Genomic DNA, 17,674 nt, shown 5'->3' on the forward strand with positions numbered 1-17,674 from the left:
AACTCTTAGAAGGGGATAGGGTCTTAGTGAGAAACGTGAATATCAGGGGGAAACACAAACTGGCAGATCGGTGGGAACAGAAAATCCATGTTGTTGTCAGACGGATTAGCGACAGTCCTGTTTATGTAGTCAAACCTGAGACAGGGGAGGGGCCACACCGTACGTTGCATAGAGACCTTCTTTTGCCGTGCGGGTTCCTACCTGTAACTGAGATCAGAGAGCAAAGTTCTTCCACTGACGCATCGAGGAAAATGAGACTGAGGGGCAAAACAACAAAAGGCGTGCAAGGGGACACTGATTGTCAGGAGGACGAGTCGTACAGTGATGAAGATGAACTGTATCCTAATACATGGATGCCAGAAATCATCACGAAGGGTCCTTTCCTGCAGAGGGAAGGAGGCTTCAATGAGCCTCAGCCAGATTCCAGGGTATTAAACCCAGACACCCCTTCTTTTGTGCCCCAAAGTTCCGCACACTTACCTGAAAGACCTACTCACGAACTTCAACCAGGAACTCCTTATGTTAGCTCTGAGAATAGTGGTTCAGTTACACATCCTACTTCACACTGTAGGACTCCGGACCATATTGTCATTGATATTCCTGAACCTGATGTGACACAAATCTCACCTGATGAAGAGAACACAGATCTCATCACCACAGACCCTGTAGTTGCAGACACTGACAATGTAGTATCTGAGAGTCAAGAGTCCGAGAACGCAAGTGTCCGGCGTTCTACTAGGGAGAGACGTCCGCCTCGGAAACTCACCTACGATGAGCTGGGGGAGCCTTTAACCTTGGCCATTAGTTCATTCTTTCAGGCTTTAGGGGCTGCTATTTCACATGTGTCTGTACCGGTAGGGGCAGGTATGCATGCTGGGACTCATGCAGTCTAGAGGGGGAGAATGTAACCCTGGTAAGATTTACAGCAATCAGAAGTACAGGGTTCTTTGAATGCATCGTAGTCCTTGTCTGATAGTTTAATTTCCGGGCTTGCCCTGAAGGCACCGTCTGCGGCTCCGTGCGCGTGAAGGTGTGGTGTAGAGGAAAAAGGACGGCAAGGAAAAACTCCATGCTGCCGCGGAGCACGGTTTTTTCCCGTTGAAAGAGAGGAAAGAGGTTTAATTAACATTTGTGAGAGAGCTGTCGTTAGCGGTGAACCACAGACGGGTACCTACCTGAAAGGAGCCGGAGTATTTCTTCGAACTTTTTTGAACTATTCTGGTGAGTTAGCCTAGCTCACTTAGCACCGCTATTGCAGTTCAATGCACTGGAAAAAATAACTAACCAGTCAGAATAGTAGTAAATGTGTTTAATGATGTTTAAGATGTGTTTTCATAGTATTGCAATGTTGTGACAGTTTTGTTTATTATGAGTGTCTAATGTTTTTACTTTCTTGGGCCTGCTAGTTCAGCCGCGGCCAGCTAAGTGGTTATGCGCAGTTCACGTGCAATAGCTGTGCTGTTACTGTAACTGCGGGTGATGCACAGTAATACGGTGTATTTACTTTTAATGTGTCACAAGATGCAAATTTATTTTAATATTTCAAAAGAACCAAGGACATTAGGAACAAGGACATTTAAGGAATGTGGACATCTAACATTCTGCATATTTGTGTGCAGACTGTTTTTTTTTTTTGAGGTACAGTTCCATGGGTGCCAAGTGAGGAGCTGGTATCGTGGGTCTAAGACACTGTTGCTGCTGTGGAGGCCTTCTCTGTGTCAGGACGCCGACACGTTGATGCCTGCCGTACCAGGAGGGCGGTAGGGAAAAAAACAAAAGGAAGCCCACCTGAGAGATACCTTATCATTTTCTTTGCTACTTTTTCTCCGCCTGAGATTCAGGTCGTTTTCAGTTCTTAACCCAGGACAGTGGGTAACTGAATAAACTGACACCATAAGGAACTGGACACTCACGTGCTATTTTCTTTTCTTTTTTCCTTTTCTTTGGGGTGTTGAAATATTGTGTTTCTTGTCTTGCATCTATTTTGATTGTTTCAATTATTTTTGTGATGCATTTGAGATGGTTACTGCATTTGAAGGTATCCCTACATTGAGGATGAGCAAAGGGAACTGATCCAAAAGGAAATATATAAAGCAAACTTTGTTTCATAAACCTGTGGTCGTGCGTGTTATGTGGGTTGGAAGTCTCATTGCTCTTACAGAGTTGCTACCGCCAATCTCCTTCCCAAACCTAGATTCGGATATTGTAGACATTGCACTTGGGCGAGCAGTATAGATCATCTCTTTATAGATAGAGGGACACACGTCCAGGTTACATAACATTTTGAGTTATTTTCCAGTGTTAGAAAATCAGCACTGCTCAGTGTTAGCCATTTCTCCAGGCTGGAGAAATTGATCAGGAGGGCTAGCTCTGTGGTCGGCATGAAGCTGGACACTGGTGACAGTGGCAGAGAAAAGGACATTAAAGAAACTGATGGACATTATGGACAATGCCAGGCATCCTCTGCACACGGCCATTAACAACCAGAAGAGTCTGTTCAGTGACAGGTTGCTTCTCCCCAAGACAAGAACTAACAGACTTAAAAACTCCTTTGTCCCACACGCCATCAGACTGTTTAACTCCTCTCTGGAGGGGAGAGGGAGGGGAAACAGGAGGACAAAGGAGGGGGGAACAACTAAGCTGTAGTGCCTCTTCACCTCACTGTACAATACCTTGTGCAATACTTTTTGTAAATAGTCAACAGTGCAATAGACTCAAGACTTGAAATGTGCAATTCACTTGTATTTTTATTTTTTATTCCTATTTATTCTATTTATCCCCTTTGTATATTTTATTTATATTTGTTTCTGTATTTATATATGTGTGTGTGTGTGTGTGTGTGTGTGTGTGTGTGTGTGTGTGTGTGTGTGTATATATATTTATATATATATATAACAATTCTGTAACTGTAACTTCGGTCGTTGCTGTGCTTTTTTTGGAAATCGAATTTCCCAGAGGAACCCACCCGAGGGATTAATAAAGTTCTATCTTATCTTATCTTATCTTATCTTATCTCTTATCTTGTTAATCTTCAAAACTGACTAGGTTACTTTTAAACATATAACACTGTCAAAAGTGTTAATTTAACACTCAACAGTGTTGTATTTAACACTCAGAGGTGTGGACCCATATAGACACTCTCCAGTGTTAATTTAACACTGGAGATTTTGCTGTGCACACTCGAGAGTCAGGCAGCTTAAATGTGTTTGTCTTCATCTGTAGTTACGTTTCATTGGCTGGAAATGTGCTAACTGGAATCATTCACGAGTCCAGATGAACAAAAACAAGTGTTTACTGCTCCACGCTGCACGAATCTGAATCAAAATCACTCAGACGCGCCCACGTAGGCATTCCACTAAAACCATGTGACCACCTTCACCTTTAAACCTGTCGTGAATATAATTTTAGACTCTTCACTTTATTTTGAAAGAACAGATTTGCAGGAAGTGCGGCTGCTGCAGAAACTCTTCACTTTTCACTGGCTTTAATCTTGAAGGTTTCTCCAGATGTGGAACATTCATGCTAAACATTCAACATCTGACGACCGTCTCCGTGTAAAACACTGACAAACTCAAACTTTATACGGTAACTGACAGATTTATTCCTCCATTTTCAGGCATTTCACAATGAACTTGGATTAGTTTGATGGTTTTATTCACGTTGGTGAATAAAACCAGCCAAGAGGCTGATTCCTGCAGAGGAGGAGGCAGAGTGGAGGAATCTGCAGGTTCTGTCTCTAACACACAACCAGAGCTTCAATCATAACGAGCACATAATAAAACCATGATCCCCCCTGATCGACTCTTTTAGCCTGTTTCCTCTGGATCGAACAGGATCTAACAAACCCCAGCTTCTGCTGGGACACTGGTCAGCATGGGAGGAAAAAGATGGCTGCCGTGTTGCTGTTTCCTGTCTTACACCAGGGTTATACTTCCTGTATCTGTGGGTCTGAGTTTTTAATCAGAGGATGAACTTAAAGCTTTCAGTCTGCTCTACAACCCAGCACCTATCCACACGTCTGCTAAGTGGACTGGAAATCAGTAAAACTTCTACCAGACTTTAGTAAATATTGCATTAAGATGAGCAGACAGATTTTAATCTCAGCATCGTGCACACAGATTTTTCAGGACACTGGAAGAGTTCCTGCCGTGGATTTAGATGTTAGTGTTGTGTGGATGATCCCATTCTGTGATCTTTGTGTTACTAACACTGATGCTTTTACACTTTAGGACCCTCGAGACCTCTGCTGCTCAGCCGTCCTGATCGCTGCCTCCACTTTAACCAGAGGCTGTAACCTCTGATCATTTCACCTGCACCGACAGTAAAACTCTTCTCCAGAACCAAACGTGCCATAAACCCATCACAGCTTCATCATCAGCTCAGTCTCAGCAACATGCAGATGACCGAGCAGCAGAAACTCTGCAGGGAACGTCTGAAGTCTGTTCTTCAGTTTTCCCAGCTCACTGTTTATTGAACATGAGACAGAAAAATAACTTCACCTTTAATGTGAAACTTTTATCGCCTGTGACATATTTGCAGGAAGTTTTCATGCTGTGATTTAGTGTCACAGCCATAAATATCACACAAGGTAAAAACTACAAGTCCCAGCATCCTCTGTGTTTAGGGAGGAGCAGTGAAACAATGTACATTTCAAATTCCTTTAATTTTAAATATGTTTATATTGTCTATCCTGTAAAATAGTCAGATGTCTATTCATATTAATGTACAGAATTCACCTGCTTGCTGCTACTACTGTACATTCACCCAATATATATATATATAATGTTCTTCCTCTACCCCCCCCAATTTTTGCACATGTTGAGGAGCGTGTCAGGCTACATTTCACTGTGTGTTATACTTATATAACTATGCATGTGGCAAATAAAGAACCTTGAACCTTGAACCTTGAAAGTGAAAGTGTTGATCCTCCGTTCAGAGCAGCAGGAGGAGGAAGGTGGAGCTGAGGCAGGTGAGTGTTAACATGAATATGTTTCTTCTTATGACATAAAATAATTCCACGCTGTTCGTGTCTGTGGGTGAAACGTGAGGCCGGTCGGCTCCTCTGAGCGCTGGTTTCCTGTAAGTAGAGAGGAAGTGAGTTTAGCTGAGAGAGCAGGAGGAGAGTGAGAGCTGTGCTGAGGCAGGTGAGTGTTAACACCGCTCTGACATTACTGTGTCTCTGTGGCGGGAACAACAGGCTCCGTCAGTGGAGGCAAAAATAATCAGACTTTGGTTTTTCAAAGGAAACTACTTTATGTTGGGAGAAGCCGCGCGCTCATTGGATAACGACTTGTCAATCTCAAGTTATTAGCCAATGAGCGTGCCGGTTCACAGTAAGACCCGCCCTTATCACGACGTGTTTTTAAAACTAAAATGGCGACAGAAACTCTGTGAGTGTAGTTCACTTTATGAAAGTGCGACGTTTGAGCCACTTCCTGTTCTCAGTCCCGGCGTCCTGATCACCGAGGTTTCTGTTGCTCTGATGTCTGATATTGATTATATTGGTAAACAGGCTGCAGGCAGAAACATCAGGTCTGATCTGAAAATCCCTTCAGAAACAAACTTTAAGAGTTTTATGTCCGTGTGAGGCCGCACGCTGATTGGATAACCACCTGTCAGTCTCAGGGTATTAGCCAATGAGCGCGCAGATTCACAGTAAGATCTTATCACGTCATTCTTTTAAACTAAAACATTAACAGTAAAACTGTAACGTGTCCTGTGATCCATAAACACTCTGTGATGAATAATCTGAAGTCATTTTGAGCCTGACAGTAGTTTCCTGTCACAGAGCAGAAGCTGCAGGCAGTTTTTGGCACCTTTATATTTAATTTATTCCAAAATAAATCAATAAAGGTAGAAAAGAACTCTCAGTGACATTAAAAATCTACTTTTAAACACAGATGTGACCAAGTGCAACAAATATAAGATGAGATGTTTACAGATATTTGAAGTATTGATCATATGTAGAACACAGAGCAGGGGCCCGTTCTTCGTACGTCGCTTACTACATCCAAGATCAAATGACACATCCAAGACCAAACCATCGCGCTAACCGTGAGCTCGCTAATCCGGTTCCCCGAACACACCTGCTGTTGACGATTACTACAGCTGGACGCAGGAATGTGACATCACTGGGTGTCGTAAAAGGGGCTACGCATCGATAGTAGAAACATTGATCGGCAACCCGCTGATTGGTCGGCGAAAATGTCGAAGGGGCGTGCTCGGTATTTTCCGGCAGCAGAGCAAGAACTCATGAGTGAGGGATTTCAGGAGTTTCAGAGTTTAATTAAAACGCAAGAGAACACTGCAAAGGCTGCAAAAGCAAGGAGAGAGGGCTGGCAGAAAGTTGCTGACAAATCAAACTCGTAGGTAATTTAATAATAATAATAATAATGGATTGGATTTATATAGCGCTTTCCAAGGCACCCAAAGCGCTTTACGATACCACTATTCATTCACTCCCACATTCACACACTGGTGGAGGCAGCTACGGTTGTAGCCAGGCTGCCATATCGCGCCATCGGCCCCTCTGGCCAACACCAGTAGGCGGTAGGGTAGATTTATCATATGACACTATATTGTCCAATATCATATGGCATTATATTATATTATAATATGTTATATTATATCCCCTTTCACATTAGAGCCACAACAGGACCCACAAGAACATGGGAACAAGTAAAAGTGGAATACAGGAGTATTCTACAGAATGGTAATATTTATCTCTTAGATTGCTTTTCGTCTCTTGGCAAGGTAATACTGGCCTGTAATACTCTGTTAGTTTGTTCATAACAGCAACCAAGAAAAGGGCAGAGGAAAAAAAGACAGGTGGTGGTCCTGCACCCCCTCGTCAACAAGTTGGTTAAGTAAATAATACCCTCACGGGAATATCGATATCTCTCTATGAGCACACTGTCGCGCTGAGCTAAAGGATCCTGTCTGTCCCGCAATATACGCTGGATTCTGAGGACTCTCCTTATCAATCTTGCACCTTCCGCAATGGGTGGCTCGCGTATACGGACAGGACATGGCTGCGACAGGCTTCCCAAATCCACCTTCGCTTTTATAGCCGTGGTCTCTCATCTTGATTACACGAAGTAATTTACAATTACTACTCTGAAATATGAATTACATCTGTAATAATCACATACATGTAATAGAATGTTAATAGTTCATTTCCCTTTTTTAGGAAATGACCTGTATGTATCTGTGTGACATCAATAAAAGGATCAAGTGCTGCATTATCTTTAGTTACATTGATGTTATTTATTTATGGTGAAACAGTGGTGGAATATCGCTGTTGCTTTCGTATAAATGAAGCGGACATACCTGCGTGGCCGCGATCTAATCCTGTTTACATAAAGTAAACCTGCTCCCGAGCAGGTTTACGCTTACGGCTCTGTTGCTATGACAGCAAGTCCCGGATGAGCTTCGGGGAACCGACTGATCCAGGATCACGCGAAATCGTCAACAATCTAATCCGGCTAACCTACTTAGCGAGGTACGAAGAACGGGCCCCTGGTCTTATCTGAAAATCCCTTCAGAAACAAACTTTAAGAGTTTTATGTCCGTGAGGCCGCACGCTGATTGGATAACCACCTGTCAGTCTCAGGGTATTAGCCAATGAGCGCGCAGATTCACAGTAAGATCTTATCACGTCATTCTTTTAAACTAAAACATTAACAGTAAAACTGTAACGTGTCCTGTGATCTATAAACACTCTGTGATGAATAATCTGAAGTCATTTTGAGCCTGACAGTAGTTTCCTGTCACAGAGCAGAAGCTGCAGGCAGTTTTTGGCACCTTTATATTTAATTTATTCCAAAATAAATCAATAAAGGTAGAAAAGAACTCTCAGTGACATTAAAAATCTACTTTTAAACACAGATGTGACCAAGTGCAACAAATATAAGATGAGATGTTTACAGATATTTGAAGTATTGATCATATGTAGAACACAGAGCAGGGGCCCGTTCTTCGTACGTCGCTTACTACATCCAAGATCAAATGACACATCCAAGACCAAACCATCGCGCTAACCGTGAGCTCGCTAATCCGGTTCCCCGAACACACCTGCTGTTGACGATTAGTACAGCTGGACGCAGTAATGTGACATCACTGGGTGTCGTAAAAGGGGCTACGCATCGATAGTAGAAACATTGATCGGCAACCCGCTGATTGGTCGGCGAAAATGTCGAAGGGGCGCGCTCGGTATTTTCCGGCAGCAGAGCAAGAACTCATGATTGAGGGATTTCAGGAGTTTCAGAGTTTAATTAAAACGCAAGAGAACACTGCAAAGGCTGCAAAAGCAAGGAGAGAGGGCTGGCAGGAAGTTGCTGACTAATCAAACTCGTAAGTAATTTAATAATAACAATAATAATGGAGTGGATTGATATAGCGCTTTTCAAGGCACCCAAAGTGCTTTACAATGCCACTATTCAGTCACTTTATTATTTATTTATAGATTTATTATATTACACTATATTATCCAATATTATATTACATTATATTATATTGTTATATTATATCCCCTTACACATTAGAGCCACAACAGGACCCACTAGAACATGGGAACAGGTAAAAGTGAAATATAAGAATATTCTACAGAATGGTAATATTTATCACTTATATTGCTTTTCGTCTCTTGGAAAGAGACCCTGGAATAATCTGTTTGTTCGTTCATAACAGCAACCAAGAAAAGGGCAGAGCAAAAAAGACAGGTGGTGGTCCTGCACCCCCTCGTCAACAAGTTGGTTAAGTAAATAATATCCTCACGGGAAAATCGATATCTCTCTATGAGCACACTGTCGCGCTGAGCTAAAGGATCCTGTCTGTCCCGCAATATACGCTGAATTCTGAGGACTCTCCTTATCAATCTTGCACCTTCCGCAATGGGTGGCTCGGGTATACGGACAGGATATGACTGCGACAGACTTCCCAAATCCACCTTCGCTTTTATAGCCATGGTCTCTCATCTTGATTACACGAAGTAATTTACAATTACTACTCTGAAATATGAATTACATCTGTAATAATCACATACATGTAATAGAATGTTAATAGTACATTTCCCTTTTTTAGGAAATGACCTGTGTGAAATCAATGAATGGATCAGGTGCTGCATTATCTTTAGTTACATTGATGTTATTTATTTATGGTGAAACAGTGGTGGAATATCGCTGTTGCTTTCGTATAAATGAAGCGGACATACCTGCGTGGCCGCGATCTAATCCTGTTTACATAAAGTAAACCTGCTCCCGAGCAGGTTTACGCTTACGGCTCTGTTGCTATGACAGCAAGTCCCGGATGAGCTTCGGGGAACCGAGCGATCCAAGATCACGCGAAATCGTCAACAATCTAATCCAGCTAACTCACTTAGCGCGGTACGAAGAACGGGCCCCAGGTCCAATAACAGAGTCATGCTGCTCACAAACAGCAGTTTGGTTTCATGAGCTCACTTCCTGCAGTGATCCTCAGCTTCTCTCCAAAGGAGCCGTAACATGTGGGCTCCTCACCATGATGATGATCCCAAACACACTGAGTTCCTTCATCCACCTGATCATGTACTTATTAAATAATGTGATGGTTTTGGTGTTTTTTTAAAGACTTTGAGCCTCTAAAATAACTGGTTTGGACTTTAGGGCCAAAGCTCCAACATTAGAAAGCCGTCAGTGTGATGCTTCCAGTACAACAGCACCTCTGAGTGTGTGTGTTTACCTCTCAGACTAACTCCACCCTGACATCAAGAAGATGGAGGAAGAGGACGGAGCAGCATCTGCAGCATCCAGCTGTGTGTCTGTGAGGAGTGACGGGGTTACACAAACACCTCCACCTTACAGTCATGGACCTGCAGCAATAATGTAAGAACACTACTAACTTTATTAGTCATTTCAACATAACCATGACAGAATCATTGATCTGTGATTGGTTCAAACTGTTTGATCTGAGTTTGATTTTTATTGACTTGTTTTCTTGCTAAGATCTGAACTCTGAAAGTTTAAGTGAAGTCAGTGCAGCAGAATCAGAGAGAAGAGCTGAGAACAAACTGAGTTCATTCAGAGACAGAAAAACTGGCTGATGATTGGCTGACCTGTCAGCGTTATGAGGCAGACACAATATCACAGAGGGATCAGCTGATCATATGGGTGTCAGAGAGAACTGATCAGTTATTGATGTTTGTGTTTGCAGAGGTCAGAGGTCACAGTCTCCAGTATCCAGCTGTGTGTCTGTGAGGAGTGACTGGTCCAGAAACAGACCTCCACAATTCAGTAATGAACCTGCAGCAACAATGTTCTTCAATCATGGAGCTCAGCTGACCATGTAAGAGAGCTGCTGACTCAGAGTTCAAAGGTTGTTTCTATAAATGTTCTGCCAGTGACATCATAACTTAACCTAACACTGGTCTGTGTATGAAGTATCATTTAGTGGCAGTTGTTAAAGTTGTATAATGATGATGCTAGTTTGGGGTGTATTTTCCTGCTGATGCAAATGCATCTACTTTGCCCTTTGTCTGGTGCTTTGGACAAAGACGTCCAATGAAACTCAGAACAACACAGTTTGCACCACCAGCAGGCAGAGGAAGTGGCTGACATCCAGAAATCCTACCAGTGGCTGAACAAAGCTGGACTGAAAGACAGCACAGAGGCACTAATCATGGCAGCACAGGAACAAGCTCCGAGCACAAGACCCATAGAGCCCGGGGTCTACATGGCTCTTTTTGGGGGGGTTGTGTTGTATTAATAGTGACTTTGTTTCTTTGGACCTGACCAAAATCTTTTGTTTTTCAGTTCAGTTGCAACATTGACTAACACTAATGCAGGGGTCGGCAACCTGCGGCTCTTTAGTCCTTACAGTGCGGCTCCTCGTGGTTTGGGAAAATAAATTAGAAGTATTTAGCTGAAGTGTATTTTATTTATGTTCTTTTTTAACTTGTAGTTCTAAATTGGAAGATTATTGTGATATTGAAATATAAAAAGAAAATTATATTTTATTATTTTTTCATCGTTCAAATAAGCGTCACACTCGTGGAAGCCGGTGTACCCGCCGAAACGCCGTGCATTTATCGAGACTTTCAGCCCCAGGAAGGCCAATTATGGATCTTCGGATCCACATTATGTCAGCAGCTGTTCTCCACCGTGAACTATGTTAAAAACAAACACCGCTCACGCCTCACAGACGACAGCTTACAGTCCTGTAAAGATGAAAGTGACTTCGTACAGCCCCGACCTGCAGACGCTGTGCGCAGAGGTTCAGGAGCAGAAGTCCCGTTGTAAACATATCACGGCAGACCCGACGATGTTTGCATGAACTCGCTTTTCAGCATCTCTTTATTGACCACTTTTCACACACGGTTGCTGTACGCACACAGCCGGCTGTAGCTTTGCAGCTCACAGCCCGACACACACCAACACAACAGCACAGACGTTAAGGCGGCGAGGCGTGATTGCGGGTGCCGCTCAGGTGCGTCCGCCTGCCCTGCAGCGGCGCTGCAGACCACGCCCCGCCACACACATTAACCAGGTAAAATACATATTTAGGCAGAATTTTGCAAATATCTATTTTTCATCTTTCAGCAGCATAGAGCTTTTTTTCCAATTATTTTTAAAAGTCAGGTCAAGGCTCCAAAAGCCCAAAGGAGATATAAGGGTGGCGGCTCACAGCAGTTTTTGTTTGCTACATCATTTTAGTTCAGCTGGGTGTCTTTCCTTTGGTTATATTTCTTTAAGAGTTCAAATGTGTTCATTACATAAATAACATGTAATTTTCTCTGTAGCACTTCATGGATTTCATAAGCAACACACCTTAGTTGTTCATACAAAGCATAAAGGTAAAAAACAGTATATACAGTGTTATCTTCATTCTAGATGTCAAAAAGTATTTGTGGCTCCCAGTGTTTTCTTTTGCGTGGGAAACTGGCTCCAAATGGCTCTTTGGGTCCTGAAGGTTGCTGACCCCTGACCTAATGGTATATTTCTTTTAGCTGGATCGTTCTATAAAAACATGAATCAAATCTGAGAAAAGTTTCCACCTGACCTGTTGAATGTTATTGAAGCCAGAAGTTTGCCTTCATACTGTGTTTCTTGCATGCCTTTTGTGGTGTACTAATTGATGTGAAATGAATGCAATGTGGTTGTGTTTGCAGAGGTCAGAGGTCACAGTCTCCAGCATCCAGCTGTGTGTCTGTGAGGAGTGACTGGTCCAAAGAAATATATCCTCCATATTTCAGTCATGAACCTGCAGCAACAGTGAACTTCAATCATGGAGCTCAGCTGACCATGTAAGAGAGCTGCTAAGTCAGAGTTCAAAGGTTGTTTCTATAAATGTGTTCTACCAGTGACATCATAAATGATTCCTAATGGTGGTCCGGGTACGATAATGCTAGTATCAATCGTAGTAGTGATGCAATCCAAGGTAATGATTTCTTCTCTGTTGCTGTGAACGTCTCTGCAGCCGTCTGTACTCTAATCTGAGACAACTATTACTGACAGAAACCATCACATCATCCAGTTTGTGTGTTTGCAGCTGCTTAAAAGATTTTAAACAGAGATTAATCAGTAATTCATGTGATGTGTTTGTGTTTGCAGAGGTCAGAGGTCACAGTCTCCAGCATCCAGCTGTGTGTCTGTGAGGAGTGATTGGTCCAAAGACAAACCTCCAGACTTCAGTCATGAACCTGCAGCAACAATGTTCTTCAATCATGGAGCTCAGCTGACCATGTAAGAGAGCTGCTGACTCATTTACGGGTGTTTGAAATTCTGTGACCACTTTGTAATTTTAGTTTATATTTTAAAGTGTTTTTATTTGTAGTTGCCTGTATTTTTATTACACTGTGTGTAACGTGGTGGTTTGTGCTGTTTGGGATCGTTTTGGTGTATTTGTGTCAGAACATCAGATAAATGATTTCATCACATTTTAAAAGAAAGTATCAGGATAATAATCTGAACTGAGTCATCAGAAATAGAAAGATGGTCTCAACAGGCCACTGAGCTGATCTCCAAAGAAATGCAGAAGATTGAAGAGTCCGAGGCTGTTTATTTGTCACAGGCATCGTCATACACGTACAACACAGTGAAATGTGCTGAGCTGCTCCTGTGACTGGACAAAACATTAGAAACAATCATTAAATGAAATAATGAAACATTGTGCAGATGTAATGTTAAAGTGCTTTGTGCCACATTAGCACAGCATGTACTGACAGAGCAGTGCAAGCAGAACAAAGCAAATGAGCAAAGTGATGTAAACAGAGTAACTGAACAGAGTGAGCAGAGTAATATCAGCAGTAATGAAGCAGCAGGATCAGTGTAGCAGCGTGTGACGTCATAATGGATCAGGTATGATCTGAAATATGACAGTGAGACAAGAACATGATGTAAGGTCCTGTTTAAACCCTGATGGTGATGCTATGAGGGGAGCATGTTCTGATTTAGGACTTGGATGGTCTGAGGATAGAAACTCCTCTCTGTTTGTGTCCTGATGGTGCAGAAGCTTCTGCCTGATTGTAGAAGGAGCTGAAGCCAGCATCATCCCAGAGGTGAAGCTCCTCTGTGTGCAGACCTGAGGTCAGATTCCTCCAGGCTGATGTTCAGGATCTACAGAAACGTGTGGTTGTAGTTATTGCTGCACTGTGTGCTGACAGCAGATACTCAGAACAAAGCGCTGCACACGTGTTCTTTACAAACATCTGTACATATAAAATATGGATCATGGCAGTGAATGAACACGTTTCTGTCATTTGTTTCATTGGCTTCTTTTTTCTGCCTGTGTTCATGTGATTAATGTCTAACACATAAACAGGTTTGTAATCAAACATCACATCATCAGGGAGGCATCATGAAACAAAGTTACTGCTGGAGGCTGAACTCAATTTGGTGGCAATGTTCAAAAATATCACTCAGATCATTTCAAAGCTTTTAGTTCTTCTTCTTCACTTCTGTAAAATAATAGAAAGGAAATCAGAACCCAGAAGTTCACTTCCTGATGACTGAACTCTTTCAAAATAAAGCTGAAAGCTCTGAATGTGACACCGCTGCTCCACCACAGTTTTTAGAGGAGGTCAAAGGTCAGTTGAAAGTGATGGATCCCAAACTTCCAGTACATCCAGTGAAGGACATAATCAGCTCTGTGATGAAGGCTTTTACTGTGGAGTTTGTAGGCTGATCACTCTGTGTTTAATAAGACAGGCAGGAACAGCAAAGGAAACTTGGATTCTGAACTCAAACACAAGTTTCTCCACTTTGACTTTTCTCTGTGACCATCAGAGCTTCTGCACAGTGTCATCAAATCTGGATGTTTGTCACTGACAGTCAATGATTTTAGTGATAAAGAAATGTGTTCACAGAGGGAGGAAGAGGAAGAGGAGTGGTGTCTGTGAGGAGGAGCAGCTGTCCTGCTGTGCTTTGTGTCAGGACGTCCTGAAGGATCCAGTCTCTACCAGCTGTGGACACTGGTTCTGCAGACAGTGCATCTCCTCATACTGGGACCAGTCTGCTTCATCAGGAGACTGGTCCTGTCCCCAGTGTGGAGAAAGATCCAGAAGCAGAGCTGGACTGCAGACAGCCAGTCAGAGCAGCTGTGTACAAAGTAAGACTGAACATCTGTCTGCTGATGGACTCATTTCTGAAAACTGGACTTCTTGTTGTTGTTCAGACATTGAAGAGTTTTCTTTCTGTTTTTCTTTCTTTCAGCAGATGTTGGTCTGCAGGAGGTTTTAGATGAACATAAGATCAGTCTGAGGAGGAGATGTGAACGTGTGACTGAAGGAAGTGATGAAACAGGAAGTAGAACCCTCCTCAACAGGATCTACACTGAGCTCTACATCACAGAGGGACAGAGTGAAGAGGTTCATAGCCAACATGAGGTGAGGCAGCTGGAGACAGCTTCCAAGATGGACGCCCTCCATGACACTCCAATCAGGTGCCAGGACATCTTTAAAGCCTTACCTGACCAACAGAGACCCATCAGAGTGGTTCTGACCAACGGCGTGGCTGGTGTTGGAAAAACCTTCTCAGTGCAGAAGTTCACTCTGGACTGGGCAGAGGGCTTGGAGAACCAACATGTCAGTGTGGTGGTTCTGCTTTCATTCAGGGAGCTGAACCTGATCAGAGATGAGCAGTACAGTCTTCTGGAGCTGCTCCATGTTTTCCATCCAACATTACAGAAGGTCACAGCAGAGAAGCTGGCTGTCTCTCAGCTTTTGTTCATCTTTGACGGCCTGGATGAAAGCAGACTTTCATTGGATTTCACCAACAGGAAGCTGCTGTCTGATGTCACACAGAAGTCATCAGTCAGCCAGCTGCTGACAAACCTCATCCAGGGGAATCTGCTTCCCTCGGCTCTCGTCTGGATAACTTCCCGACCTGCAGCAGCCAATCAGATCCCTCCTACATGTGTTGACAGGCTAACAGAAGTACGAGGCTTCACTGACGCCCAGAAGGAGGAGTACTTCAGGAGGAGATTCAGTGATGAAGAGCTGTCCAGCAGAATCATCTCCCACATGAAGACATCCAGGAGCCTCCACATCATGTGTAGAATCCCAGTCTTCTGCTGGATCACTGCTACAGTTCTGGAGCACATGTTGACTACAGAGCAGAGAGGAGAGCTGCCCAAGACCCTGACTGACATGTACTCACACTTCCTGCTGGTTCAGACAAAGAGGAAGAAGAACAAGTACCACGAGGGACATGAGACGAGTCCACAGGAGCTGACGGAGGCTGACAGGGAAGTTCTTCTGAAGCTGGGGAGGCTGGCGTTTGAACATCTGGAGAAAGGAAACATCATGTTCTACCAAGAAGACCTGGAGCAGTGTGGTCTGGATGTGACAGAGGCCTCGGTGTACTCAGGAGTTTGTACAGAGATCTTCAAAAGAGAGTGTGTGATCTTCCAGAAACCAGTCTACTGCTTTGTTCATCTGAGCATCCAGGAGTTTCTGGCTGCAGTCTACATGTTCCACTGTTTCACCAACAGGAAGTCAGAGGTGCTGAAGGACTTCCTGGGAAAAAAATACAAAGAGTCATCTCTGGATGATTTTTTGATGGAAACACTAACAAAATCCTTCAGGAGTAAAAATGGTCGTCTGGACCTGTTTGTTCGCTTCCTTCATGGCCTCTGTCTGGAGTCCAACCAGAGACTCTTAGGAGGTCTGCTGGGTCAGACAGAGAACAGTCCAGAAACCATCCAGAGAGTCATCAAGAACCTGAAGAATAACAAGAAGCTTAAAATCTCTCCTGACAGAAGCATCAACATCTTCCACTGTCTGATGGAGATGAACGACCTCTCAGTACATCAGGAGATCCAAGAGTTCCTGAAGTCAGAGAACAAATCAAAGAAACTCTCTGAGATCCACTGCTCAGCTCTGGCCTTCATGCTGCAGATGTCAGAGGAGGTTCTGGATGAGTTGGACCTGAAGAAGTACAACACAACAAAGGAGGGACGACTGAGACTGATTCCAGCTGTGAGGAACTGCAGAAAGGCTCGGTGAGTCCAGATGTGATCATTAATATTATCAGTTGGTGATAGTTTAGTTACTCAGTCATAAACTGCAATCATTTCTTATTTGAGGTCACACTAGGGCTGCCACAAACAATTATTTTTGTGATTATTTGACTAATCAGATCAAAAATAAAACATACAGCTTATTGCACCAGCATGCATCTGCTGTTATATAACTATCATTAGCTTACAGCTTAGAGTTTTTAAGGTATGTGCTAACTAAAATTAAAGACCAGATGATAGTTTATTAAACTTTTAATGAAATTTGCAGATTGTAGCAACAAACAGAAAGGCCCCCAAAATGTGTGCCGAGTTCTTCAGTGTGATTTCTCCACGGTGAAAGCACACTCTGCTCCACATAGTTATGAAGATCTTGATTAACCACATTAGCTTCACATTAGTAACTTTGTCCTCGACAGCTCGGCCATCTTCAGAACCTGCCCAGGAATTGAACTGCACATGTGCACTGGCTCCAGACGTGGGGTTGTCCTGCATAGTCAGTGGTGTCAGTAGATCATTAAGTAAAATAATATGTAACTAGATTCCTTTGAAAGAGAAACCATGGACGACAAAGCTGGGCGGAGTCTGCTCTAAGACACCAAATGAGCAAATGTTTGCTGACCTGTATCAGTGATCACCTTTTTGTTGGCCTGGTCCCCCAGTCCTCCCACTCCCCCCGGTCCTCGGTGGATGCTGTCACTTCCTCTGACACTGGCTCACCATTTATGTTGTGTCAAAAATCAAACGTGAAGATCTAATTTACTCTAAACTCTCTGACTGTTACTAATATAGTCATAAAATATGCAACAACCACTGGAGATGGAGATGAAGCTTCAACTTGCAGAAAATAGTTTATTAAAATCAGTTTGAATAAACCCAAGGCTCAGAGCAAAAGAGACAAAAGCGCCCCCAAGTGGTCAGACAATAGACGAACAGAATAAACCCTATCAAAGACAAACACGCTGGAAGCATCTTTTCTAACACTCCAGTATTTATTAGCATTTATTATAAATTTATTGTGACTTTGAAGACGTTCAGTGTTTCCTTTGGTATAACGGAGGTCTGACTACAGTCCAGTAAACACACTGATTAGGATTATAGATTAAACTGCAGTAATACTTTCACAGTGTGCAGTGATGCACAGGTCCGAGTGGTTTTACACTGAAATTCTCAACAACAGGAAACT

General features: G+C 43.0%; 1 protein-coding gene across 1 annotated transcript in view; it reads left to right on the top strand.

Moving 5' to 3' along the window:
- The first annotated feature begins 9,631 nt into the window (after nucleotides 1-9,631).
- The window catches only part of LOC309701530 (NACHT, LRR and PYD domains-containing protein 12-like), a 121,404-nt gene continuing 113,361 nt past the window's right edge, over nucleotides 9,632-17,674 (top strand). Inside the window, exons 1-6 of the mRNA XM_082525782.1 lie at nucleotides 9,632-9,860; nucleotides 10,270-10,320; nucleotides 12,143-12,277; nucleotides 12,585-12,716; nucleotides 14,339-14,580; nucleotides 14,685-16,473. Of these exons, the coding sequence (XP_082381908.1) occupies nucleotides 9,751-9,860; nucleotides 10,270-10,320; nucleotides 12,143-12,277; nucleotides 12,585-12,716; nucleotides 14,339-14,580; nucleotides 14,685-16,473 (2,459 nt within the window). The 5' untranslated portion in view covers nucleotides 9,632-9,750. The remainder of the gene's footprint in view (nucleotides 9,861-10,269; nucleotides 10,321-12,142; nucleotides 12,278-12,584; nucleotides 12,717-14,338; nucleotides 14,581-14,684; nucleotides 16,474-17,674) is intronic.

The sequence above is a fragment of the Aulonocara stuartgranti genome (assembly GCF_965226115.1).
Source record: "Aulonocara stuartgranti genome assembly, chromosome: 23".
In the NCBI taxonomy this organism is placed as follows: Eukaryota; Metazoa; Chordata; class Actinopteri; order Cichliformes; family Cichlidae; genus Aulonocara; species Aulonocara stuartgranti.